Genomic DNA, 25,933 nt, shown 5'->3' on the forward strand with positions numbered 1-25,933 from the left:
TCAAATCACATTCTTATTTGTGGACGGGGGTACACCAAGTGAGGACATCCAACACCTAACCAATCGGAAAAGATGAGAGAGGACAGAAAAGGGCAGGGTAGGACAGGATGTGGGACATGAGCAAAGCACTGCAACTGATTAGCGGTGTGGTGGAATGCTTTCCCCGGGCGCTTCAGCTGCCCCCTGCTCCAGTGTGTTCCACTAACATGTGTATGTGTTCACTGTGATGGGTTAAATGCAGAGAACAAATTTCGTGTGCATGCATGCATGTTCATGACAATAAAAGATGATTCTTCTTCTTCTTTAGTGTCTGAACACCTGTAAGAACTTGTGAGTTGATATCCTAATACAACCTGTGTTAATGTTAGTTTTCCCAGCACAAGCAATTAAGGTCTATAGCGTGTCTATGGAACTTATGAGGGAATGGGCACCATGTCACATGCATGTTAAGTCACCTGGTGTATGGAGTTGCTGTGCCGCGGGGGACTCAGACAGGGAGACGCCACCTACTCCCCAGGACCTAGGGCGGTCCCCGAGACCGACCGGAGTGCCCCGACCAGTCCCCAAGGTAGAGGCAAGGGGACTGAATGTGCCCAGTGTCTGCATCATCCATGTCTCAGGCCAGGCCCCCAGGGGACTCTAAATGAGATGTGATGCACTTTCTTTTTAGCCAACAAACCAATGACTGGTATTTAAACACAAGAGGGGGAAAGCAGAGCAATGAATAAGAAGAATAGTAGTACTGTAGAATAAACACCCATTGTGCTGCACTGATCCCTGGGGATCTAAATTACATTGGATGTTTGGTTTAAAAAAAAAAAAAAATCATCATCAAAAAAAGCTCAATTGAAGAATATATCAACAATCCCTGGCTTTGTCCTACTTAGGATCAAATCAAGGTCAAATGTGAATGTAACATAGTAGAATATACAGCAAGTGGAGGCAATGTGGATGCAAGGAACATTTCATTTTCTGTACCGCTTATCCTCACAAGGGTCGTGTGTGTGCTGGAGCCTATCTATCCAAGCTAGCTTCTGGCGGGAGGCAGGGAAAACCCTGATCTGGTCGCCAGCCAATCACAGGCAAGGAACATTTCCCAACAATTGAATCTTTGCATGGTTCATTCTTTCTCATCCTTCTTTCAACACACATGATCTTGAAGAGTGACATGTTGTGTTAGCTGATGTTGGTGTGTGAGAGAAACACTGAAATCACACAAATGAAACAACAGGGATTTGGGGGTTTGTTTGGCACAACTTTTTTACAGTGGGTTTTGTGGATGTTCGTCCTTTCTTTTCTTCCCATCTTCCAGAGGAAAAAGATCACTCCATTTTGTGTCGATAGATGTCTTTCATGGCTCTAAGCTCCTCAATCAGAGTCTTGTTTTGATTTTCGAGCACCGCCACACGATCTTCCAGGCATTTAACATACTCTTTCTTCTTTCGTCGACACTCCCGGGCAGCTTCCCTGGAAAAAGACACAGGTTTATTATCCCATTCCCGAAGATAAAAGTCAACTTATTCAAGCCATTAATCACGTTACACATTGTGGAAGAGGACATACAATGTTTTCTTATGACGAGAAGACACGAGTCAAAATTAATAGTTCTAATTGCTTGCATTAAGACTGTAACGAAGAGAAGGCTGGATGATTTCTCAATGCAACCATTTTCTGAGGCGCTGATCCTGTTTAGGATGATGGGTGAGCTGTAGACTATCCTATGCTCCACCTGCAATAGGTGAAAATCCGCAATACAGACCGACCATATAAAATAACAGTTTTAAAAAAATTTTACCCTTTCCACACACTTTAAACACATTAAATGCATTTTTAAAACACACAAAAACTTACCAAAGCACATCTTTAGTGCCTGTTCTCACTCTCTCCCCAGCTGTCAAGAAATGGGAGACTATTGTATAACACCACTTTGAGGAAATGAAAAGAAGACCCTCCCTTGCATAGTTCTCCAAGTGAGAGACAAAGCATGCTTTTGTCAAGCTTTTTACTGTAAAACTGACACACAAAAAGGAAAGTGAATGCTGATTGGAAATTTCCATTCCTGAAAAAGGGTATTGTAGCCAAGCAAAGGTGCACATCACACACATGATTTTAAAATGTAAATACAGCATGATCAAGAGGAATGATGAAATACTAATTCTAATTGAACCAGGAAATGTATTCGTCCGAGCAAATATTGTGAATTTTGCTGCTCAGCTTGTTAGAGAACACCCAGTTGTGCAAAGTTACTGAAACATTGGACGTGTATTCAAACGTTTGGAGAATATCAAATAAAGTTTTAGGTTAATTCTGAAATGTCACCCAAAAGTCAAAAATCCTATAGAACCTTTTGTGAGTAATATATGTTATTCCTAATGTTGCACAGAACTGAGGATTCTCGCAATGTTTGACAATGAAAGAATAAAAATGTGTAAATTGGACTGGGCAGATTGGTGGAAATTTGACTCTTAAAGGCCATCACCAACCCCAATATGTAATTATACCAAAATATAATCATTAAATGTTTTGCAATTTTGGTACTTCAAGATTGAAAATCAAATTCACTAACTGAAATTGCCATTACTAACTGTTATGATGTGTCTTGAACAGCTAATATTCAATGCTGACCTGTGAAAAGGCAACCAATAATACAGATATACCTATTCTTCATCAAGCGCTGTTCCCTCTTCTGTGACACATCCTCGGAAGGCTTCTGAGAGCTGTAAGTGCTAGTCTGTGCCACAGCCAGCGTGAGGATGGAGCTGGTGCCAGTGAGCTCACCTGCAGAGCCTGTAGAAGCATAACAGGTTTGGACTTTAACCACCCCACTATTTGCAGTATAGTCATTCACATAGATCATTTTTGTGTGGCTTGCACGGGTTCGATTCACACTATGCCACATTCACAATTGCCGTCTGATTGACTGCCAACTAGTCCAGTACTAGTATTGACTCTTGCCATTGCATTAACCCTGCACACGATCACACATACAGTGTAGAAAATGGACTTTAATCTTGTCTACATGGGTGACTTGCCAAAAACAGTTGTACCTTACAACACAGTGTTTCGTGAGGAAATATAACAATGTGAACATGACCCATGACTAATTTTGTATTCCAGCCATCCATCCATCTATTTTCTATATAGCTTGTATTCATTAGGGTCACAGGTGTGCTGGAGCCATCCCATCTGACTTTGGGCAAGAGGCAGTACACCCAGGACTGGTCGCCAATCACAGGGCACGAATAGACACGCAACCATGCACGCGTGCAGTAGAGTCGTCGAGTAACCTGTAACGCATGTTTTAGGAATATGTGAGAAAGTTGGAGTAGATAAACCCATGAAAGCACAGCGAGGACATGCGCTACTGTAAGCAGGAGGGCCCAAGGAGAAATTTTACCGCGAAGCTGTGAGACAGACATATGACCCCCACCTCGTACAATGTGCTGCCTAAATTCGCCTTCTTTAAATTGAAATCTGGAGCCAAAAATTTTATTTATTTATTTTTTCTGTTGTCTCTCCCAACACAGTAAAGTCTCAGTCAACATCATCCCTTGTCATCATGGATGTGGCGACAATGTGGATGCAAGGAACATTTCATTTTCTGTACTGCTTATCCTCACAAGGGTCGCGGGCGTGCTGGAGCCTATCCCAGCTAGCTTCGGGCGGGAGGCGGGGTACACCCTGAACTGGTCGCCAGCCAATCACAGGCAAGGAACATTTCCCAACAATAGAATCTTTGCATGGTCACACAATCACACAAATGAAACAACAAGGATTTGGGGGCTTGTTTTTTTCCCCTTTTTTTCTGTTGTCTCTCCCAACACAGTAAAGTCACTGTCAACATCATTCCTTGTAATCATCCTTTGGATGTGGCCTTCTTTTCTAATGTATATTTCCTCCAATTCATTGTTTCAGTGGCAAAACTCTCTTTGCTTCTTCACATGCAACACATGGGTGAATAATTCTGTGACACACTGGTAAGTGAAAGGAACTGAATGAATAGAATCACACCAAGGCTCGCCACTGACGTCAGTCTCCATCTTACTCGCTGCATTACATACTGAGGAGACCTTTACCAGTAACAGCAGTGACGTCAGCAACTACTGCTATTTGCTTTGCGTGGGCAGAGCACTGAAGCATTTCACTGAAGGAGAGGGAGAGAGTACAAAAAGAAACAAAAGATGACACTTTCAAAATGTAAGCCTAACTGAAGGAAATATTTCTTCTATTTAAAAATGGATTACAGTGTATTAAATGTCTAATACATGAATATGTTTTGTGTTCCAACTTTCAGGTTTTATTTCTGCTACCAAAAATAAAAATACTTTACAGGAAAAACAAAAACAAAAACTGGTTATTATTGGATGAAACAAAAAAGCTTCTGTTTTAGTGAAGTAACATAGATGAAGAAACCTACCTGTTTCTGTGTCATCCCCAGTTACAGCCATGGTTTTCTACTTCCAGGAGTTTCAAGAGAGTGTGTCCCTTCCCGCGTCTTCACTCGGACTAAAATATTACCACAGCCTGCAGCGGAACATACAATTAGAGGCACTGACATCACTGGCCTCCAATGTCGACAGTGCTGCTCACTGTCAGTGAGTCAGTGGCTGTCCTGTGGGGAGGGGGGTTTCTTTCATGGTATGTTCACTGTTTGAATCTTTAGAACTTCATTAAACACTCAAGGTTAATTAATATGTTTTTTTTTGGTTTTTTTTGGAGGCTCGGGGGGGCAGTAAGATGAAATAGTTGTTAGCATCTCTGCCTCACAGTTGACACAGGCCCTCGTGCATGGAGTTTGCATATTTTCCCTGTGCTTGCATGGGTTTTCTCTAGGTATTCAAGCTATTTAAACTGTAAATCATGGTGCTGTTTAAACACATTTTTACTGTCCAAATGAAACTATATCTTGATATATACTGTACCTGCATTTTTCTATGCAAAGTCATATATGTACTCTAAAAACAGATTACTTTGTTTATCATTCCTGTGAATTACTAAACTAATATTTAGTTATATTGTGATTTTGTTGGTCAGGAACAAAGATGCTCCTTGCTTGTGTTTGAGGTAGTTGTCTTGTTGGAACTGGAGTCTTCTAAATGTTACAGTACTCATTGGCTTCATCCTTGAATAAGGGCCTCCTTATTGACACCTGTTTTTTTTCTTCTTCCACATAGTCAATTACCTCACTAACTGAATTCCACACTGCTATTAATTTGAACATCATCCTTTCAATTTTTTCAATTACACAGATTCATGATCATGCATATCATGAATGTTGATTCGTCTTATTTTTTATGACTCTAAACCCACTGGCAAATTATTTGTGACGTAGTAATATAATTTCGACCAAAAAGAGTGATTGATCTGGTTAGTCATGTTGGACTGCTATCATTTTGAACACAATTGTATGTCTCAGTGGGCCCACGTTCATAATGGAGGCAGCTCACTCCCTCTGCTGTCGTCATGTGAGAATACTCTAGACCTAACAGAACTAACCTTTTTTTTTTTTTTGCTGTATTACTGTGGTAATACTGTTTTCCTGCTTAAAATATGCACCTTATTACTCAGCATGAATGAAGCAAATGCTAATTTGCTAATTTCTTGCTAATTGAAGTTATAAATGCAGAAGAGTAGGAACCATTTTCAAGTTTCTGTCCATGAACAAATGAAACTCTCCTAAATAACATAAAACCTGTTTTATGGTGAACATTGGCTTGGACCTCCCCCGAGTCACCCCTGTTGTATGTTTTGAAGTGCGTTTCCTATGATGTAATTGTCCCTCTACCCCTCTGAAATTGATCATATTAGCCTACTATTGCAGTAATTTATTATACGTTTTGATTTAATCGTATGTATTGTATATTTAATTTAAATGTTAGCATTTAATTATTCATTCATTCATAATTTCTTCGGTGTTTATGTTTTTTAATTGTATTTTTTAATAACGAGTCTGATGAATAATTATATAGTCATTTAATAAATGTTAAATGACTAATGATGGCCCATCTCCATGATCGCTCTCTTCTCATATTATTTTATTGAACTGAGGACATCACGTTTGAGAAACAATTTCCCCGTAGAAATGTCATTGTTTTCCGGCGGCATAAAAATAAAATAAACAGCCGCTAAAGTTAATCAGGCATGCATAGTTAATATGCAATTTCTGGTAATGGGTTTTTAACTGATATCTCGACAAGCTTCTCCTCGGACTCAATTCCTATGAGCTTTCCGTAGTTTTGGGCGCTACCATAGATTTATATTTGCTCTCACGTCTTAAACCGTTTATTCGGCCTCTTTGAATCCTTATAAGTGGATGAGCTACTAATAGCTATTTAAAAAAATAATAATAATAAATGCATGCTTCACTGGAAAACAAAACTAATGTGGAGACCAATTTACGGACTCGTACGACACCCCCGTGTAAGAAAATGGTTTAATCCCAGAGGCAGCGCAGTGAGACACATCAATCCTGTGACAGCGTAGAAACTTGAGTTTTATAGCAAGGATTTACTGTACAGTGGTAGGTACAATTCAGACTTTTATCGTTGGACATGGTTCGTGTAATTTCAGCAGCATGTTTTTCTGGGCTGTCAGTGCCAAACGAGGGACACCGCAAAGTAGAAGACCATTTGCTAGCGACAGCTACGCCGCCTGTAGCTTCCTGCTAGGTAACTAGCTGTTAGCTGGTGCCTTGCAGTGGAAATGAGCAGCATGCTAAGGAGATGCTAGTTAGCTTGTTCGGCAGCCATCCTTTTTTTGGGATTGACATTCAGGTAGTTGGTAACTTTACTTGGGTGCCCCTTCTGTTATTCTGAGAAGTTAACGGCACACGTCATGTTGTACAAACGTGAATAAACAACCGGCCGTTAAGAAGTAGCTGGCTAGCAAGCTAGTAGTTGACGTTTTTGTAAAAAAAAAATAAAATAATCATTTATTGCACTATTTTAAACCAAGAAGGCTAAATAACGTTTCATTCTGCTATATATTTTTGTTGCATGCATTGCGATACACAGTCGGGCAGTTCAATGCCCTGAGCAGTTTGAGGGATGGGTGCTTTGCTCAAGGGCATATCGACACTGCTCAGGAAGTACATTTGCATCTTTCCAGTAACTAGTCCAGATGTTTTAATTCAGTCGAGGGATTTGAACATTTCCCCCCTCCAAATCCAAAGTCAAGTGTTTAGGATACAAAGGGTTTAAAGGCTTCAAAGCCATCACTGTCAAATGCATTAATAACATGTTTTATTATGATGATAAAAATATTGGTTGTTTATGCAGGATAGTTGTATTAAGCAGACCCAATATATTTGTTATACTGGCTTTAATCCTAAAATTTAAATGCAATCATTATTTCTGTATTTTACATACACATTGTGATAGAACCCAGTCTGCGTGGTGGATGCTATGTGAGTGAGATGCTGGAGTAAAATATTTCTCCAACCAGTTGGGGGGGATGACTGCCTTGCTTATGGGCACGGCAGTGATGCTCAGGATGCATCGACCAAACCCAATTCCTATATTTTGGTTTGGTTTGGGATTCAAACCCGAGAGGAGGAACTTATGATGGGCATTTGACTAAATTTGTTCGATTGACTGTGTGGAAAATTGACCAATAAATGATTAGTTTTCTAAAATGGACGAATGGAAGGATGACTGGCAACCAGTGCAAGGTTTGCCCCACCTATTGCCTGAAGTCACCTGGGATAGGCTCCAATTACCTGTTACCCAAATGAGGACAAGAGGTGGAGGAAATGGATGGATGGATAAAAATTATTTTGAATGAGTGGGGAAAGTGTGTCTCCAAATGCTCTTTCCATGCATGTGTTGCATTGAACAAAATCATGCACATGTGTAAGTATCTTTATTTCCCATGTTTCCTAATTTGTTTGACACAATCAACATAATTCTTATTGATCAGTTACTTGATTGTTATGCCCATCCCTAGTAGGAAACGTCCTGTTATGTTGCTGGTCTCCGATGGAGTTCTCGTAGAGACAGGAACTATGATCGTCTGATGTGCTGAGTTGTCTTGATCACTCTGTCTACAGGCGCCTACTGTATGCTTGTGTATTGTTACCATAGTGGTACTGGGGAGAGTTTTGTTGGTGCATCAGTAGATGTTGCCGAAGAATGCTGGTGCCAGCTATAGAAGAAGTTGTCTTTTGTTTCTAAATCTGAACAAATCAGTGGTCGTCAACCAGCGTCCCGGGTACAGATTGTGTTTGACCTTGGATGTTGCACTGGATTAAGAGGCTGAAATGGGGCAAGGCGCCACCTATCAGAATGGGAATCACATTTATTGCTTAAAATGTGTCCAACACAAACAAGGAATTGACTTTGGTAGGCCAGTGCAAAAAAATAATAACAAATTCAGAATTAAAATGATCATATAATAATGTACCAGTAGCTGTGTATGCATAATAATGTGGCCAAGATATGAATTCCTCTCCAGTCCATGTACACTGAGACAATAATAGTCGTACAGTTAGTTCAAATACATTTATTAAATGTGCTATAACAATAGTCTGACTGAACTCAGCATGGAAACAGTTGACTTCTATAGCTCATAGCTTCTGTATCTTGGAGTGTCAAGATACTGATGCAGACACAGGGAAAACATCCAAAACCAGCAACAAAACATGCATCTGTTATATATTGGCTTGTATAAGTTTAATTATTTTGTTTTCCTTTTTTATCAGGCTAATTGAAAGGCTGCACAATGTCCTTGAAGCCACGGGTGGTGGATTTCGACGAGACATGGAACAAATTACTCACGACAATCAAGGCAGTTGTGATGCTTGACTATGTGGAGAGAGCAACGTGGAATGACCGTTTCTCGTATCCTATCCGAAATGTGGTTTGTGTTTAATATTAGTGAGTGAGGAATGCATTTATTTATTAAGAATCATTCAGCAAAAATGAAAAGAAAAAAAAAATCACATCCTTTTACAAATTTTGTAAAGTTTATCGGTGTCCTACTTCTACCATTCAACATACAGAAGCCTACATTTCCTAAACTTTGACCCCAGTGATATTTATGCCTTGTGTGTTGCATATCCTGAGCCTTTAGGTGAAAGATTATATACTGAAACGAAGGTCTTTCTAGAAAATCATGTTCGGAATTTGTACAAGGTAAACTGAACGCCAAATCTGAAGTGTTCCTACTACATGTGGTTGTTTCTAACATTTGTCCTGCCTGTGCTTGCATCTTAGAAAGTCTTGGAATCGGAAGAGAAGGTTTTAGTGATGTACCACAGGTACTGGGATGAATACAGCAAAGGGGCAGACTACATGGACTGCTTGTACAGGTAACACTGTCGTCTTCTCTTCTGTTCACCACTATCTTTATTTTCCATACAGTTTAAAAGTCTATTTTGCTCCATTTACATCACACATATACTGTATGTTGGATAACCAAGGGATGAGTTGGGTGGATACCTGAGTCATCCCCAACTGTAACCTTTATTTAAAAAAAAAAAAAACAATAATATATATATTTTTTTCTAACCTCTACCCAAAATTCTTTGTTTCTTTCCCTCTCCAGGTATCTAAATACGCAGTTCATTAAGAAGAACAAACTTACAGAGGCAGACCTTCAGTATGGCTACGGGGGAGTGGACATGAATGAGCCACTCATGGAAATCGGCGAGGTACTGACTGATACAGCAGACAAGCTACAATAATTTTTCAATGCAATGGCCATTTGGGTGATCTTGGTCAAATGAGATTTAATTGTTGCTCCAATAATGAACTATTTTAATTTGGCACTATAGTTGGCGCTTGATATGTGGAGGAAGCTAATGATTGAGCCTCTTCAAGCCATTCTGATCCGGATGTTGCTGAATGAAATAAAAAAGTAATAGTTCTCAATTCTCAAACAATCTCAGCCACTGGAAATACAGACCAAGTATAGTCAGAAGCTCAGACCAAAATTCCTCCTTTGTCCCTGCAGTGACCGTTGTGGTGAGAACCCCAACCAGAAAGTGATCCACGGGGTCATTAACTCTTTTGTTCACGTGGAGCAATACAAGAAGAAGTTTCCACTGAAGGTGAGAATGTGAGGTGATTTTCAACTTTCAAAAGTTTTGGTCATAGCGTTTTGCCACATCTTGTATGTGGTATTACGTCATGCCCCTGATTAATTTAATTGATATGTATTATCATCGGGCAGCACAGTGGTCTAATTGTTAGCATGCTTGACTCACAGCTCTGAGGTTCTGGGTTTGAATCTCACCTCTGTCCTTCATTAGAATCAGAAACGTGTCGGGTTTGAATATTCTCCCCCCGTGTTTGCGTGGGTTTTCTTCGGATGCGCCGGCTTCCTCTCACGTTTCAAAATAATGCATTTTCTATCTAATTAAAGACTAAATTCCCCATAGGGATGACTGTTAGTGTAAATGGTTTGTCGATATGAAGCCCACTATTGACAGTGTAGGGTATACTCCGGCTGTCGCCCAAAGTCAGCTGCTATAGGCTCTGGCTTAGCCACACCCAAATGAGAACATGCAGTATAAAAAATAGATGAATGTATTACACACAAAATGTACAGCAGGTGCTCATTCAGACCAGTGATTTTGTTTGTATGCATAAATCCTATCTGGTCTTGTGCTGCAGTTTTATCAAGAAATCTTCGAAGGGCAGTTTGTGACAAAAACGGGAGAGTATTACAAACAGGAAGCTTCAAATTTACTCCAGGAATCCAACTGCTCACAGTATATGGAGAAGGTAGGCACTTTCAGTCGATGCCAGTAAAGGAATGCTTTTTCAGTTCCTGTGTGAGCCACTCTAAACCTGTTTTTTTAACCTTGCCCTGTTTTTAATTGTTTCCATCTATCATCCAGTGAATTTGGATCTGTGTGTATTTTAAATTTACTCAGAGACTGTGTGTGTAAAGTCACGTTCATCTGATGTCAAAAGAGGTTTATATGGAGTATTATCTTCACTATGAACCCAAGGCTGGCTCTCTCTCTCTCTGTCTCTCTCTCTCTCTCTCTGTCTCGCTGTCTTTCTCGCTCACGCTTACACTCATTGTCATTGACTTTTGTCATTTTAATAGTTTTTTTATCTCCTGTTCTCTTCAACGTGTAAGCATCACCAGATATTGATGAGTGTAGTGTTCGCTGAATATTTACATTTAATATTACAGTAAAAGGGCAGCAACAAGTCCATAGTCCCATGTTGTTTTAACTGGTTCATCCACATTTACTGTATCTAACCTGCTTTATTATTGCCTGGAGACTTTTTACTCCTTAGTTAGTATGTGTTTAGACAGTGAACACTGAGAAGTGTGAGGAAAAACTACTATAAGCCCTTTTTAGAGAGCAGACCAGGGACCATTGCAAAATAAACTGACTCTTATCCCTTCCTCCAGGTTTTGGGGCGGTTGAAAGATGAAGAGATGCGATGTCGGAAGTACCTGCATCCTAGTTCATATGCCAAAGTCATCAATGAATGCCAGCAGAGGATGGTGGCAGACCATCTGCAGTTCCTTCACGCAGAATGTCAGAACATCATTCAGCAGGAGAAGCGAGACGGTTAGCTTTTGTCATAGATCCTCCTCCCTGATGTACTACTGTGTTGATTTTACAAAGCTGTTAAAGCTCACACACGTGCATGCATTTGTTAAAGTGTGAAGAAAATAACTCGTGTATTTTTCTCCAGACATGGCCAACATGTACACACTTTTGCGAGCCGTGTCTAATGGTTTGCCTCACATGATCCAGGAGTTGCAGGTCCATATCAACAATGAGGGCATCCGAGGCACCAGTAACCTTTCTCTGGAAAATGTTAGTAACGCAACACTACTGCATTTATCTTTTCATAATATTTGGTGTGTATGCTCTGCAATTACTACCGGTGGTGACCAGTACCCCACGTCTCGAACAAAGTCAGCTGGGACAAACTCCAGCTCACCCACAACCATAATGGGAACAAGTGGTATAGAGGATGGATGGTTGGATGTGTCTTGGGTGCAGTGGTTTTCAACATTAAGGAAAATAAACTCCATGAAATCACAGGATTAACTGTCACTGGTGATTAAATGTACTTTTTAGACCAAATTCTTAAAAATTTACAATCAATTCCACACAATTGACATTATTCTCAATAATTCACCAATTCATTGATGAATATGCACATCTCTGGTCTGTACATTCATTGTGGATGGAATTGTTTTGTTTAGTCACTTAACTATCTGTTGGTTAATATATTTCAGTATACAATCAAATGATATTATTATTGGTTGTTGTTTGTTTCCTTTTATTTTACTCATCCACCACATAATTATACACATTCTACTGACACAATTTACTTGAATTGCAAAAAACTGTGAATTCAAAATTAAATAGAATCTGGACTATAGAGTTGTGACTTTCTAGTAAATACAACCGGTACATTCAAGATTTGGAATGCGCCACTCCAGACCTAAATCCAACTGAAATTTTGTAGGTTGACCTAAACAGATTTGAAAAGTTTTAATGATTTCTAGTTGTACTTTTATTTATTGGTAGCACAATGGATGACTAGTTAGCACATTTGCCTCACAGTTCTGAGGACCCAGGTTCAAATCCGCCTCGCCTGTGTGGAATTTGCAGCTTCACCCCGTGCCTCCGTGGGTTTTCCCCAGGTACTACGGTTTCCTCGCCCATCCCAAAAACATGCATGGTATGTTAATTGAAGACTCTAAATTGCCCGTAGGTGTGAATGTGAGTGTGAATGGTTGGTTGTTTCTATGTACCCTGCGATTGGCTGGCGACCAGTTCAGGGTGGTACCCCGCCTCTCACCCAGAGTTAGCTGGGATAGGCTCCAGCACACCCGCGACCCTTGTGAGGATCAGCGGTTCAGAAAATGAATGGATTTTATTTATTTATATATTTTACCAGAAAACCTGTGAGCATCATTTTAATAGGATGAGTTCGTTCATTTTCAATATCCATTGTAGATAGATAAAAGGTGACTCTTCTGTTAACGTGGTTCTTACTAAAGACATTTCTTTTTACACTCTTCAAGATGCCGACCCTATTTGTGGAGTCAGTGCTAGAAGTTCATAGTAAATTTGTTCAGCTCATTAACACAGTTCTGAATGGAGACCAGCACTTCATGAGTGCGCTCGATAAGGTAACAAACTTTAGCTCGGCTCCTGGGATAGTTTGACTCACTGTAAAACACCAAATCCTTTTTCAACACACTTTTATATACTTTTTTTGTATGCTTAATATTTTCTTAGGCCTTGACGTCTGTAGTGAACTTTAGGGAGCCCAAGTCCATCTGTAAAGCCCCAGAACTGGTCAGTGCACACCCAGACGCAAATAGTGTTTATATGATAAAGTTTTGTAGTTCATGCCTTGACCGGGTCACTTTCCTTCTTGTATCTCTTTGCAGCTGGCCAAATATTGTGACAATCTCCTAAAGAAGTCTGCAAAGGGAATGACTGAGAATGAAGTGGAGGACAAGCTGACCAGCTTCATCACTGTTTTTAAGTACATAGATGACAAAGACATCTTTCAAAAGGTGAAAACAGCCTTGAGTGAGGTTTAAATTAACTCAATTATCTTGTCTTTTCACTTTATATTCTTGCCTTGAAGCCATTAAGCTCAAAGTTGTGATATAAATAGAATTATGTCTATATTTAGTATCTTCAGAAGGTGAAGTCTTGTTTTATCTCATTTTCAGTTTTATGCCAGAATGCTAGCAAAGCGATTAATACACGGTTTATCTTTGTCAATGGACTCAGAAGAAGCCATGATCAACAAACTAAAGGTAAACCTGATTGCTCCTCTTTGAATTCCATTTTGTATTTACTCCTTGATGAAGCACACACACAAACTCTCATGGTTCCTCCCACAGCAAGCGTGTGGCTACGAGTTCACGAGCAAACTTCACAGAATGTATACAGACATGAGTGTGAGCGCTGACCTCAACAACAAATTTAACAATTTTATCAAGACTGAGGAGACTGTAGTGGACTTGGGTATCAGCTTCCAGATATACGTATTGCAGGTGAGCAGGGAGCCCTTCACGATCCATGCAACGTGCCAGATGCCTCGGTTTAACTTTCCACTAGCTTCTTTCTATCAGTTTCCGCGAAGTTGGTGCATCAGAACTTTATAAATGGATTCAGAATTCATCAGCCTTTCCTTTTATTGCAGAGTCCAGCAAGGCATATTATTACTGTTACACTTTTACATAGCAGACATAAATTCCTGCATTTAGAATTACGTTGATTCGTGTTTGAATTTGTTGCATGACAAAGTCAGTGCCAGCTTCTGGCATTATGTCTAAAATACTACTGCTGAAGGTGGGAAATAGCTTGGTTGCCTTTTTCCCTCTTATGCCACCTTTTACTCAGCAGCATAGGAGCAGTGTGTAAGGTACTACGGTCTAGTCCAGTGCTTGCAAGCTTTTTGCTATGAAGTGTCACTTTTAAAATGTAAGTCAGTGTGCCATAATAGCATTTGTCATATTAACTCTCTAATAATGACCCAATATCAAAATGTAAATCTCCAATAAGCTGTACATTTAATTGAATACAGTATTCAACAAAGTGCCTTGCAACATTTGTGCCGATCATTTTTTCCTCGTAGTTCAGGAGTTTGAAATTAGATATGAGACTACTATGCTGTAAAAACGGCAGAAAACACTTCCAGCCTCGATCTTACACAAGTGTATATAACACGTGTTTACAGGCGGGAGCATGGCCACTCACGCACGTCCCCTCTTCCACATTCGCCATCCCACAAGAACTGGAAAAGAGTGTCCAGATGGTACATTTTTTTATTGGAGCTGAGGTTTAAAAGACTTAAAAGAACATCACTGTTAAGTAATCCTGTTATCCCATTTGCCTGCAGTTTGAGTTGTTCTATAATCAGCACTTCAGTGGGAGGAAACTGACCTGGCTACATTACCTCTGCACGGGTAACGTAAATGCACACATAAGAGGGGAAATTCTCAGGGCATTGAATCAAGCTTGGACAGCTGGTCTTTGAGCATGAACTGATGAAGCCTCCTCTGATGAGAGGCGAAATGTTGACATATTGTTGGGTCAATGGCGAATATTGATTTCATTACCATGAAGATTAGGGGTGTAGCTAGGGGTGGCTTCACTTGGAGCCCCGAATAAAAACAAAAATGTATGCAAAGCATACACGAGCCCTGATAAGACGACATTGATTATATTTTCTCTTATGGAGGCAGCACTTCATTACCAAGCTACCAAAATTACACTTACTGTACGGACTTGTGTATGGGGTGCAGCTGAGACCTCGCCAAAAATAAATGTCTCCACCCACACTGTGTTCACAGAGTAATCATGTATACATCCATCCATCCATTTTCTGAGCCGCTTCTCCTCACTAGGGTCGCGGGCGTGCTGGAGCCTATCCCAGCTGTCATCGGGCAGGAGGCGGGGTACACCCTGAACTGGTTGCCAGCCAATCGCAGGGCACATAGAAACAAACAACCATTCGCACTCACAGTCATGCCTACGGGCAATTTAGAGTCTCTAATTAATGCTTGTTTTTGGGATGTGGGAGGAAACCGGAGTGCCCGGAGACAACCCACGCAGGCACGGGGAGAACATGCAAACTCCACACAGGCGGGGCCGGGGATTGAACCCGGGTCCTCAGAACTGTGAGGCTGACGCTCTAACCAGTCGGCCACAGTGCTGCCATCATGTATACAGTGTGCCACTTATTAGAAATGAACACTGTTAGTTGACACTCATCTGTGCATCAAACACAACTCAGTGCAGCTCTGCATGCATGTCTTTGAGAGAGTTTAGTTGAGCCGTTGCTTGTAAGGGGCTCTGGAACATCAGCCAGCCCAGCTGCCAAGTCATGGCCAGAGAAACTGGGTGTAGGAGTGGTTATTATGTCAATTATCCCCACTCTCTTTTGCAATATTAGGGCAGAATTGCAGAATGACTCGCTCACAGACGCAGTCTAAGAAAAAGCCAAGCAACAAAAATTCACTTTATTTATGGTTTATCTTTTGTTTTGTTTTTTCGCTTGGTGGCTGAGCAAACAGTCTGCAAATCCAACTATTTGTATGCAAATGCTGTTAAAGTGAATTTTCCAAAAGTCTTTCCAGATATGTCAGAGCAGATCAAAGTAGATCATGATCGACAAGGTTCTCCTTAGACCACCAAGCTTTTTATACAAACCAGAAGACAAGTAATCATCAATGTTATTAGCTTCATGCCATTTATCTGTTTACCACTCTTCCTTAGGTGAAGTCAAGATGAATTACCTGTCCAAGCCCTACGTCGCTATGGTGACCACCTATCAGATGGCTGTGCTCCTCGCATTCAATAACAGCCAGACGGTGACATATAAAGAACTGCAGGATGGTACCCAGATGAACGAGAAGGAGCTACAGAAGACCATCAAGTCTTTGTTGGATGTGAAGATGCTCAACCACAACTCAGAAAAGGTCAGGAAATCAAGCTTCGATGGAAAGCCAGATTTTTCACACACTAAACAGATGAGGTATGGGACAGGAAGTGACCTACCTTGCGCTGTAGCCAAACCGCTACTTCGTAAACAAACACAGTGCAGCTCAGCCTCTGGCTAGCCGACATCATGTCAAGCAATATGCTTTTGTCAATATGCCAAACGTGAATATGATCGCAGCATGAAAGAAAACTAGAATGGTGCAAACCCAATAGCCATCGGCATTTAAACAGCCTCTCCCGGGCCTTTCAGATGGTGCCAAATAACTAATAAATGGCATTGTTTGTGTTTTTATAGCATAATAATTTAGACTGAATGATGAACAAACTAACAGGTGCACTTTTCTGCATCGTTCCTTTTCTAAAATCTTAGTTTTAGGGAAAGAAAAATGCAGACTGAGATAATTGTGTCTATTACTGTTGCACTTTTCTAAAACAGAGGGATATAAGTGATATTTTCTGGCTGTACTTTGTGCAATTTTGGTGAATTTAAAAAATATAATACAGAGGCTATTTTTAAACAATACATTTTCTTTATTGTGCTTCTATAAAAGTGGGTCCCGACTTTGCAACAATGGGGAAATGCGAGTGACAACAGTTGAACCACTCATTTAGTCTTCACTTACTATAGCTTATATGTATGTTTTTGGAATGTGGGAGGAAGCTGGAATATCCAACGGCAAGCCATGCAGAGATTTGACTCTGTGAGGCAGATCTGGTAACCTCTGCCCATATGATTATTAATAATATTAAAATGATAGCCGTTACATTAAAAAAGGTTTTATATCCCTGTTTTAACTGTGGATTTATTCCATATATAATTGATCTTGAATTTTAATTTGAAAGTCGACTGAACCGAAGTTTATGTAAAGCTGTTTGAGCATTTATTTGATATCCTTGATATCCAGCTTAAGGTCGCATTAACAGGCCAAAAGGCACTAGTAGTGGAATAAACTTTACTAGTAATCGTTGAACTTGTGCGCCCAAGTCCTTCTACCAGTGTACTGAATTAGCTTACTAGTGAGTACAAAGAGTGTACTATTACATGGACCTTAAGCTGGATATCAAATAAATGCTCAACGGTGTTTTTCATAGATGTTGGTCACAGAATGGATTGTGGTCGAACTTTGAGGTTAGCACTGTCTGATCATTCAGGCTTTCCTTGCCGTTCTTACTTCATTTCAGATATTTCAGAGTATTGAAGTGTGTCTCTGACATTCTTTCTTCCATCAGGAGGAGATTGATGCTGAATCCACGTTTTCGCTGAATATGTCATTCGTTAGTAAGAGGACAAAGTTCAAGATCACGACGTCAATGCAGAAGGACACCCCACAGGTTTGATGCTCATCTAAAACCGCTTAACGATCTTCTTAACTGCTACATTGTAAGGGAGGCAACTTTTTAAAATCTTTTGTATCTTTGCTGTGTAGGAGATGGAGCAGACTAGGAGTGCTGTAGACGAGGACCGCAAAATGTATTTACAAGCTGCTATAGTGAGAATCATGAAGGCCCGCAAGGTGCTCAGACACAATGCCCTCATACAGGAGGTGGGTTGATTTATTTGTTGCTTGTGATCCAAATCTCTAACCTTACAAAAAAATAATAATAATAAAAATTCAGTGCATTCAGGTCTGTCGATATATATGGGCTTTTGTTGATTGCTGTTATTACCTTGACTGACTTTTTTTCTTCAAGTCGCTTGGTCAATAATTTTCCTTTTAAGCGGTAGTGAAAATAGCCGGATAGACATATTTATATTTTAAAATACAGTGCTTTTTTTTAAAATGTGGTTTTTAGAGGGGTGGAATGGATGAATGGGATTTCAATTCATTTCATTGAGGAAAGTATATTTGCTGTAAATAGAGCTTGGTCATGGAACTAATTAAATTTGTAAGTAAAGGTATCACTGTACTAATTGCAGCAGTTGTCCTGTGCTGTCTGTTTGTAACACAAAAATAATTGTCCCCGTGTGTAGGTCATCAATCAGTCCAAAGCCAGGTTCAACCCCAGTATCAGTATGATCAAGAAGTGCATAGAAGTGCTCATTGACAAGCAGTACATCGAGCGAAGCCAGACCTCTGCAGACGAATACAGCTATATCGCTTAGCGATGGAGACGGAGAGCCATACAAAAGCTCGCCTGTGTGACTGTGGCAGATACAGGACAGGTTTTAAAACATAAAACAAACAATAACAAAACAGACTCACGCATCCATTTTTGGGGACTGTCGCCATCTGCTGGGAGCCCAACATGGTGACGAAAGCAGGCCTGGAAAGCCAGACAACTTCCCACTCCACGCACCGTCTGATTTTAAGCTGTTTACAACATCACCAGTGCCACGCCCATTATGTGTGCGTAAAACGACTCAAAGAGAATGCCTATATATGTAGTTGTTTGTCAGGAAAGAGCAGAAGGACCTCTGAGGTGACTGAAAAAAACAATGACTTAAAGAGTAAGTTGGGGCATCAGTGATGCATTGATTGCTACGCATTTTAAAACAGCTGGTTTTCTTTTCTCACGTTTGCAGTTCTTGTGTGTTTTTTTTTTTTAATGTTCTGGTTAGGAAAAATATTGTAATAAAACTGGTATACTGACAATTGTATCTACTTTCAGATGTAAAAAAACAAAACAAACAACAAACATGATCTTGCTGCTTGTGAAATAAATAAAATGAAATCGCAAGGCTTTTATTTAAAGTTTTGTCTCAATGGTAGAGTTATTTCAATAATATGTTTTTGTTATCACTACTTCATATTGGAGTTTGTCCAACCCAGCTTTTGACTGAGCTACAAGGGGGTGTCATTTAAGCAAATGTGGTAGTATCTAATGAATGAACACTCATACTTTGTACTAAGTTATTTTGAACCAAAAATAACGATGACTCTGCTGGTTGTTTTTACTATACGCAGTTTCGCTTGTGTTCAAAACGTGTTTATACTGCCACCAAGACATCTTAATAATTTGAATTGATAGTATGCAAATTCATGTTTTGGATTCTTAGTTTTGAATGTGCTTGTATTGAGGGCTCAATATTCTGAAACAATTTTTATTGTATGGATATATGTGTTAAGGCACACTAGCTCAACAGTTCAGTCACATTTTGCAGTGTACTTCATGCTATGAAAATTCAATGTAGGATAGCAAATTAAGACTTTGTTTGGGAACCTCACAATACTTAACCGTGGTTTAACAAGTTACGGAACAGATATCAATATGCAACAGTTTATGTCCATAAATCTCTGCAATTATCACTTTTACAACATTCCTAGGAAATTACAATGTCCCATCACTGATGAGCCATTTTTAGGCCCGTGGGCTACTCATGGGTTCCTTCGGAGCTACCTGGTACCCACGGGAACCATATTGTTTACACATGATATGGACAAACAAGCATTCACACCGACAAGACGATTTTCAGTTCATCTGACCTAACGTATGTTTTTGGAATGTGGAAACTGGAATACTCTGGAAAAATAAAATAAAAAGTCCATGCAAGCACAGAGAGAACATAAATACCGCACATAGGAAGGCCAGAACCAATATTTGAACTCAAAACCTCAGAACTGTGAGACAGATGTGCTAACTGCTAAGCATGAGGCCAGTGGGCCACCATGCTAACCTAAAAACGGATAAACCTGGAAATAATTATTTTTGTAGGATTGCCTAAATGTTGCATAATACCATCCCTTTTCAAAATGTTCCAACTTCTGCAAATGATGAAGTCTCAAAACACTTAATTCCCAGTCCTTTTCACCTATTGTGCTATTTCTAATGAGATTATAAATTATCTTACATATCGATGGACTGTATTGTCTCTGATGGTGTGGTGGTTTGCCTGGCTTCTGTGCAGGAAGCATGAGTTCAGCTCCTAACCACTGCATGACGGTGTGAATGTGAGTGTAAATGTAAATTATCTGTCTCTATAGTTGCCCAGCTGTGATTGACAGGTGACAAGTCCAAGGTAAACTCGGCTTCTTGCCCGAAGTCAACTGGGATATACTGCAACTTCCCGTGACCCTGAACAGGATAAACAGAATAGATAAAGGATGGATGGATGGATGGATGGATACAGGTGTTCTGTCATGTTGCCATATTGTACAACAAGGGATCAGCTTTGCAAAGTGTGGATATAAAAGAGCAGCCAAAAAAGTAGTCTAATCCGTAAAATCCTAAACTCTCAAATGGCAAATCTCCTTAAACATGGTAAATTAAGGGATGGATTTTAGGAAAGCAAGGCCTACTAATCCGTTACAGAAAATGAGGTGTAATACTTTTTACTTCCGGAAGGTGACACTCTTTTCTATTTTGTTTTTAAACTGTGCTGTCAAATTTCAAAATACAGGACGATCTTCAGGAAGGGAGACTTTTTATTATACGTTACAGTAAATGCAGGTGTTATCCATCCATCCATGCATCCGGTACCAAGGATTACATATACCTATAAATGCCTTCACTGTATTTTTCAAAATTCAATTTATGAATCTGCTTAGGGCAGTCACATATATCCATCCATCCATTTTCTGAGTGCTTCTCCTCACTAGGGTCGCGGGCGTGCTGGAGCCTATCCCAGCTGTCATCGGGCAGGAGGCAGGGTACACCCTGAACTGGTTGCCAGCCAATCGCAGGGCACATAGAAACAAACAACCATTCGCACTCACATTAACACCAATGGGCAATTTAGAGTCTTCAATCAACCGACCACGCATGTTTTGGGGATGTGAGAGAAAACCAGAGTGCCTGGAGAAAACCAGAGTGCCCTGGAGAAAACTATTTCCTATTGTGTAGGAAATTAGCCTGTGCCTCTCGCACACACACACAAAGGCGAAATGTGATAAATAAGAAAGAAAAAAAAAGAACAAACGGGTTGAGGCACTCACCTAAATCAGTTTTACTTTCCATGAGAGAATTGTGGCGTAATCCCCAAAAGGTGCTGTCAAGACATGCCCTATATTAAAAGCAGCATGAAATAGCTTTTGTTGGTGTACATTTTAAAAAGGCAATTGGATTTTGTCGACTTTTACAATCATCAAAGCCATACAGCTTTTCTTGACCTGATCCAAATTCTTGTTCCCACCGTGCAACCCAAAAACGCTCTGTGCAGTGTGGATGGAAAAAAACTGTCAAATTGAGTTTCCAGAAGCATTTGAGGACTAGTATTACACATAGGCTGGATGAAATAGTCATCTGTTTGGGTCTGAACTTGGCCTTGATGGGGGTGTAGCATCTACATGCATTCTTGCCATCGTTTGTTGGTAAAATCTGTCAGTAAAAAGGATTCGCTTCAGTCTTTAACCAAATGCATTTTAATCTAAAGTGCTCTTTATCAATTAGTGAGCTATTCATCAAGTTAACTTTAACATAACTTTGATAAGAACATCAATTCAAGAGTGTAAGTATTTGCATTCATTATTTATTTGGTTGGTAATACTTATTCTGTATTTGTGTAAATGTGTAAAAATATTGTGCATGTATTAATAATAGTGTATATTTCATTATTGTAATTGTCTTAGAATTAAATAGTCTTAATACTGTAAAACTATACTGTAGGTTTATCCATCCTTTCACTAGTGCCAATATGTTTGAGGTTTTCATTTGATTTATTTTCATTTTTATTTGTCTGTAATTATAATATTCTTCTTTAATAACCTCTTTTGTTGGGGGGGTCTTTTCAGAGATGCTCAATTGGGTTTAAGTCAGGGCTCTGGCTGGGCCATTCAAAAACAGTCACGGAGTTGTTCTGAAGCCACTCCTTCCGTATTTTAGCTGTGTGCTTAGGGTCATTGTCTTGTTGGAAGGTGAACCTTCAGCCCAGTCTGAGGTTTTGAGCACTCTGGAGAAGGTTTTCATCCAGGATATCCCTGTACTTGGGTGCATTCATTTTTCTTTCGATTGCAACCAGTCGTCCTGCCCCTGCAGCTGAAAAAGACCCCCACAGCATGATGCTGCCACCACCATGCTTCACTGTTGGGACTATATTGGACAGTTGATGAGCAGTGCCTGATTTTCTCCACACATACTGCTTAGAATTAAGGCCAACAATTTCTATCTTGGTCTCATCAGGCCAGAGAATCTTATTTCTCACCATCTTGGAGTCCTTCAGGTGTTTTTTTGTTGTTGTTTTTTTTAGCAAACTCCATGCGGGCTTTCATGTGTCTGACACTGAGGAGAGGCTTCCGTCGGGCCACTCTGCCATAAAGCCCCGACTGGTAGAGGGCTACAGTGATGGTTGACTTGCTAGAACTTTCTTCCAGCTCCCGACTGCATCTCTGGAGCTCAGCCACAGTGATCTTTGGGTTCTTCTTTACCTCTCTCACCAAGGCTCTTCTCCCCCAATTGCTCAGTTTGGCCGGACGGCCAGCTCTAGGAAGGGTTCTGGTCGTCCAAAACGTCTTCCGTTTAAGGATTATAGAGTCCACTGTGCTCTTAGGAACCTTAAGTGCAGTAGAATTATTTTTGTAAGCTTGGCCAAATCTGTGCCTTGCCACAATTCTGTTTCTGAGCTCTTCAGGCAGTTCCTTTGACCTCATGATTCTCATTTGCTCTGACAGGCACTGTGAGCTGTAAGGTCTTATATAGACAGGTGTGTGGCTTTCCTAATCAAGTCCAATCAGTATAATAAAACACAGCTGGACTCCAATGAAGGTGTAGAACCATCTCAAGGAGGATCAGAAGAAATGGACAGCACCCAAATTAAATATATGAGTGTCACAGCAAAGGGTCTTAATACTTATGGCTGTGTGATATTTCAGTTTTTCTTTTTTAATAAATCAGCAAAAATTTCAACAACTATGTTTTTTTCTGTCAATATGGGGTGCTATGTGTACATTAATGAGGAAAAAAATGAACTTAAATGATTTTAACAAATGGCTGCAAATAACAAAGAGTGAAACATTTAAGGGGGTCTGAAAACTTTCCGCACCCACTGTATAGAGGTACGGGTAATTAAGACCAATGCTCATCAGTGGTGAAAGCAGACAGCTTCTGCATCATCAGAGGGGTCTCATTGTTCAAAGGTATGAGTCAGAACAAGGTTATAAAAAATTCCAGGGCATCAATGTCATATGTACAATTTTCCCAAGGACTCGGATAAATGCCCATCAATTATCAAAACGCTTTGGGTGGAATTGATGACGCAGAGGGTAATTTTATTTATTTATTATTATTGCTATTTTTTAAATATTGATGAATGAAGAAAAACTGGCTGCAGTAAAAATGACTTTTTTTCATCCAGGGCAAAAGGGCATGTGGTTGAGCACCATTTCAGGTCTATGTGTGCGCGTGCCTGACTACACCACTGGTGCAAACTATTGACTCTTGGTTGCCTGCCCAAAGGAAATCTAAAATACAAAGATGTACTGTTTTTAAAGGGTTAAGTAGAGAGTGTTTTGCACAGGAGACATTCCTGTTGCCTGCTCCAACATGTGGGCGACCCTCGCAGCGTCATGTCAGCTGTGAGCTCCCTGCTGAGAAGCCGCTCGGCTGGGAAGTTTCTGTCGAAGTAAGTCAACACTAGAGGAGGAGGACGCCACCCAGTCAGCCGCTCACAGCCACTGGATCTCATAGCTTGGACTTCTCCACGCACTTCACACGATCACCGGGGATTTTTTAGTTTTTTAAATAATTTTGTTACGCTTCCCCACCGCCGCCAGGGATGGTTTGTGCCCTTTTGATGCTTCGTCTTTTGCCTCTTTGGAATTAACGTGAGGACATGAAGGTGACCGTGTGTTTCGGTCGGACCCGGGTGGTTGTCCCGTGCGGGGATGGGAATATTAAAGTGACCAGCCTCGTCGAACAAGCGGCCATGAGGTACAAAAGGGCCATCGCGAAGGTAAGAACACAATCCGGTGCAACGTCTCGCTTCGAGGCAGGGCGACTCCAGACACAACTGGAGCCGCAACATGGCGCTTTTTATTCTCGGCCAAATAAAGAGCCAGAAGGCGGTGGTAGGGTGTCGGAAGTAGTTGCTTCCCTAAGACAAGGAGCCAACGTGGACCCCCGATGGCTCCTTTTGGATGACTGGAAGGAGAAAATCGTCAAAACGGGGCCATTATGTGCGGTGTTTTGTTTGGTTACAAAAGGAGAAAAACACCGCGAAACTACAGCGTGTGGACAATAATTCGATGCTTGGTGACACCGGTTTGTAATGTACTCAGAGAAGATAATAATAAAAAAATAAATAACGCGCGTGTTCGTGTGCAGGTGTGTCGACAGTCTGATTACCAATTGATTACAAACACGCTTAAGTGAAAAAAATAAATAAATAAACAAAAACGAATATATCATAGCATGCAATCAACTTTGCACTCAGGGGTTACCTGCACAGCCTAATGAAATTTATAGCATAGAGCAAGGGTGTCAAACTCATTTTTGTCACGGGCCACATCGCAGTTATGGTTCCACTCGGAGGGCCGTTATGGCTGCAAACTCATATGAATGTATGACTGCCTCGTGTTATGACACGAACACAAATTAATGGATAGTTACTTTTGAAATCAAAAGCCAGTAAAAAAAGTGTTTGTTCGACTACATCATCCATTTTCTGAGCCGCTTATCCTCACAAGGGTCGCGGAAGTGCTGGAGCCAATCCTAGCTATCATCGGGCAGGAGGCGGGGTACACCGTGAACCGGTTGCCAGCCAATCGCTGGGCAAATATAAACAAACAACGATTCGTACTCACATTCAAACCTATGGGCAATTTAGAGTCTTCAATAAACAACCGTAGTACCTGGGGAAAACCCACAGAGGCATGGGGTGAACATGCAAACTCCACACAGGCGGGGCCGGGGATTGAACCCCAGTCCCCAGAACCGTGAGGCAGACGCTCTAACCAGTCACCCATCATTCCGCTGTTCAACTACAGTATGAATCAATTTTATTTTAAAAGTGCGGTTGGTAAATGCAATATCAATATTTTTAAAAGTGAAGCCAATTTGGAATTGGTATTTTAGCAAGAAACACAAAGTCGATGCACACTCGCGGGCCACATAAAATGACGTGGCGGGCCGGATCTGGCCCGCGGGCCCCCAGTTTGACACCTGTGACATAGAGGATGTATCGGAACATCTTTAAAATATCTCGATTAACTGTGCATGAGTAGAAGTAGAGCTGCACCACACTATACCTCCTGAAAGATGTTTCTAATATTTTGCTACAATTTTTTTTGCCACGAGAGGAGCACAAATCTAAATATGGCAAAAGAACTCCCTTAAGTACTTAAGTAGAAGAACAGATACTTGTCTAAAGAAATACTCTGGTAAAAGTAAAAGTACATGTTCAACTACTGTACTAAAGTAAAAGTAAAACAAAAAATACAAACTCTGAAATGTACTGAAGTATAACCGTAAAAAGTATGCTGTCAAACAACTTGTTCGTAAACAGTTAGCTTTGCTAACATTGTGAACTCAGTGACATAAAAATGCTAAAGTAGCTAATGATAACAAAAAACACCATTTGTTTTTTTTCAGCTGCTGCAAGACATCCATTTA

General features: G+C 40.4%; 3 protein-coding genes across 14 annotated transcripts in view; 2 read left to right on the top strand and 1 right to left on the bottom strand.

Moving 5' to 3' along the window:
* Positions 1 to 459: 459 nt before the first annotated feature.
* LOC133470342 (cAMP-responsive element modulator-like) lies at positions 460 to 4,638 on the bottom strand. 3 transcript variants are annotated; one of them, XM_061758626.1, is made up of 4 exons: positions 4,418 to 4,638; positions 4,077 to 4,144; positions 2,658 to 2,787; positions 460 to 1,467 (listed from the first exon to the last, which is right to left on the bottom strand). In XM_061758626.1, the coding sequence occupies exons 2-4, from the start codon at positions 4,138 to 4,140 to the stop codon at positions 1,323 to 1,325; spliced, it is 339 nt and encodes a 112-aa protein (XP_061614610.1). In that variant the 5' UTR covers positions 4,141 to 4,144; positions 4,418 to 4,638; the 3' UTR covers positions 460 to 1,322. The 3 variants fall into 3 exon arrangements, with proteins under 3 accessions (XP_061614610.1, XP_061614612.1, XP_061614611.1); XM_061758628.1 differs by lacking the exon at positions 4,077 to 4,144 and having other exon boundaries at positions 4,418 to 4,628; XM_061758627.1 differs by lacking the exon at positions 4,418 to 4,638 and having other exon boundaries at positions 4,012 to 4,107.
* Positions 4,639 to 6,419: 1,781 nt separating this feature from the next.
* On the top strand, positions 6,420 to 19,143 carry cul2 (cullin 2). Of its 4 annotated transcripts, none has more exons than XM_061758743.1 (21): positions 6,420 to 6,520; positions 8,699 to 8,837; positions 9,029 to 9,131; positions 9,213 to 9,307; positions 9,544 to 9,649; positions 9,773 to 9,855; positions 9,952 to 10,048; positions 10,614 to 10,724; positions 11,371 to 11,533; positions 11,661 to 11,785; positions 13,009 to 13,116; positions 13,226 to 13,285; positions 13,381 to 13,509; positions 13,672 to 13,758; positions 13,846 to 13,998; positions 14,685 to 14,762; positions 14,847 to 14,913; positions 16,226 to 16,428; positions 17,681 to 17,782; positions 17,878 to 17,994; positions 18,423 to 19,143. In XM_061758743.1, exons 2-21 carry the CDS (start codon positions 8,719 to 8,721, stop codon positions 18,552 to 18,554), a joined length of 2,238 nt encoding a protein of 745 aa, XP_061614727.1. In that variant the 5' UTR covers positions 6,420 to 6,520; positions 8,699 to 8,718; the 3' UTR covers positions 18,555 to 19,143. The 4 variants fall into 4 exon arrangements, with proteins under 4 accessions (XP_061614727.1, XP_061614730.1, XP_061614728.1 ...); XM_061758744.1 differs by lacking the exon at positions 6,420 to 6,520 and adding an exon at positions 6,533 to 6,668; XM_061758745.1 differs by lacking the exon at positions 6,420 to 6,520 and adding an exon at positions 6,754 to 6,773.
* Positions 19,144 to 23,382: 4,239 nt separating this feature from the next.
* Positions 23,383 to 25,933, top strand: part of LOC133470529 (partitioning defective 3 homolog) — a 307,047-nt gene continuing 304,496 nt past the window's right edge. For 4 of the 7 annotated variants that reach the window (XM_061758995.1, XM_061758998.1, XM_061758997.1 and 1 more), the window contains exons 1-2: positions 23,404 to 23,586; positions 23,679 to 24,275. In XM_061758995.1, the coding sequence (XP_061614979.1) occupies positions 24,156 to 24,275 (120 nt within the window). In that variant the 5' untranslated portion in view covers positions 23,404 to 23,586; positions 23,679 to 24,155. Of the gene's footprint in view, positions 23,587 to 23,678; positions 24,276 to 25,933 lie in introns of all 7 variants that reach the window. The other 3 variants (XM_061759000.1, XM_061759001.1, XM_061758996.1) reach the window with 2 other exon arrangements.

This window comes from Phyllopteryx taeniolatus, chromosome 20 (assembly GCF_024500385.1).
Source record: "Phyllopteryx taeniolatus isolate TA_2022b chromosome 20, UOR_Ptae_1.2, whole genome shotgun sequence".
In the NCBI taxonomy this organism is placed as follows: Eukaryota; Metazoa; Chordata; class Actinopteri; order Syngnathiformes; family Syngnathidae; genus Phyllopteryx; species Phyllopteryx taeniolatus.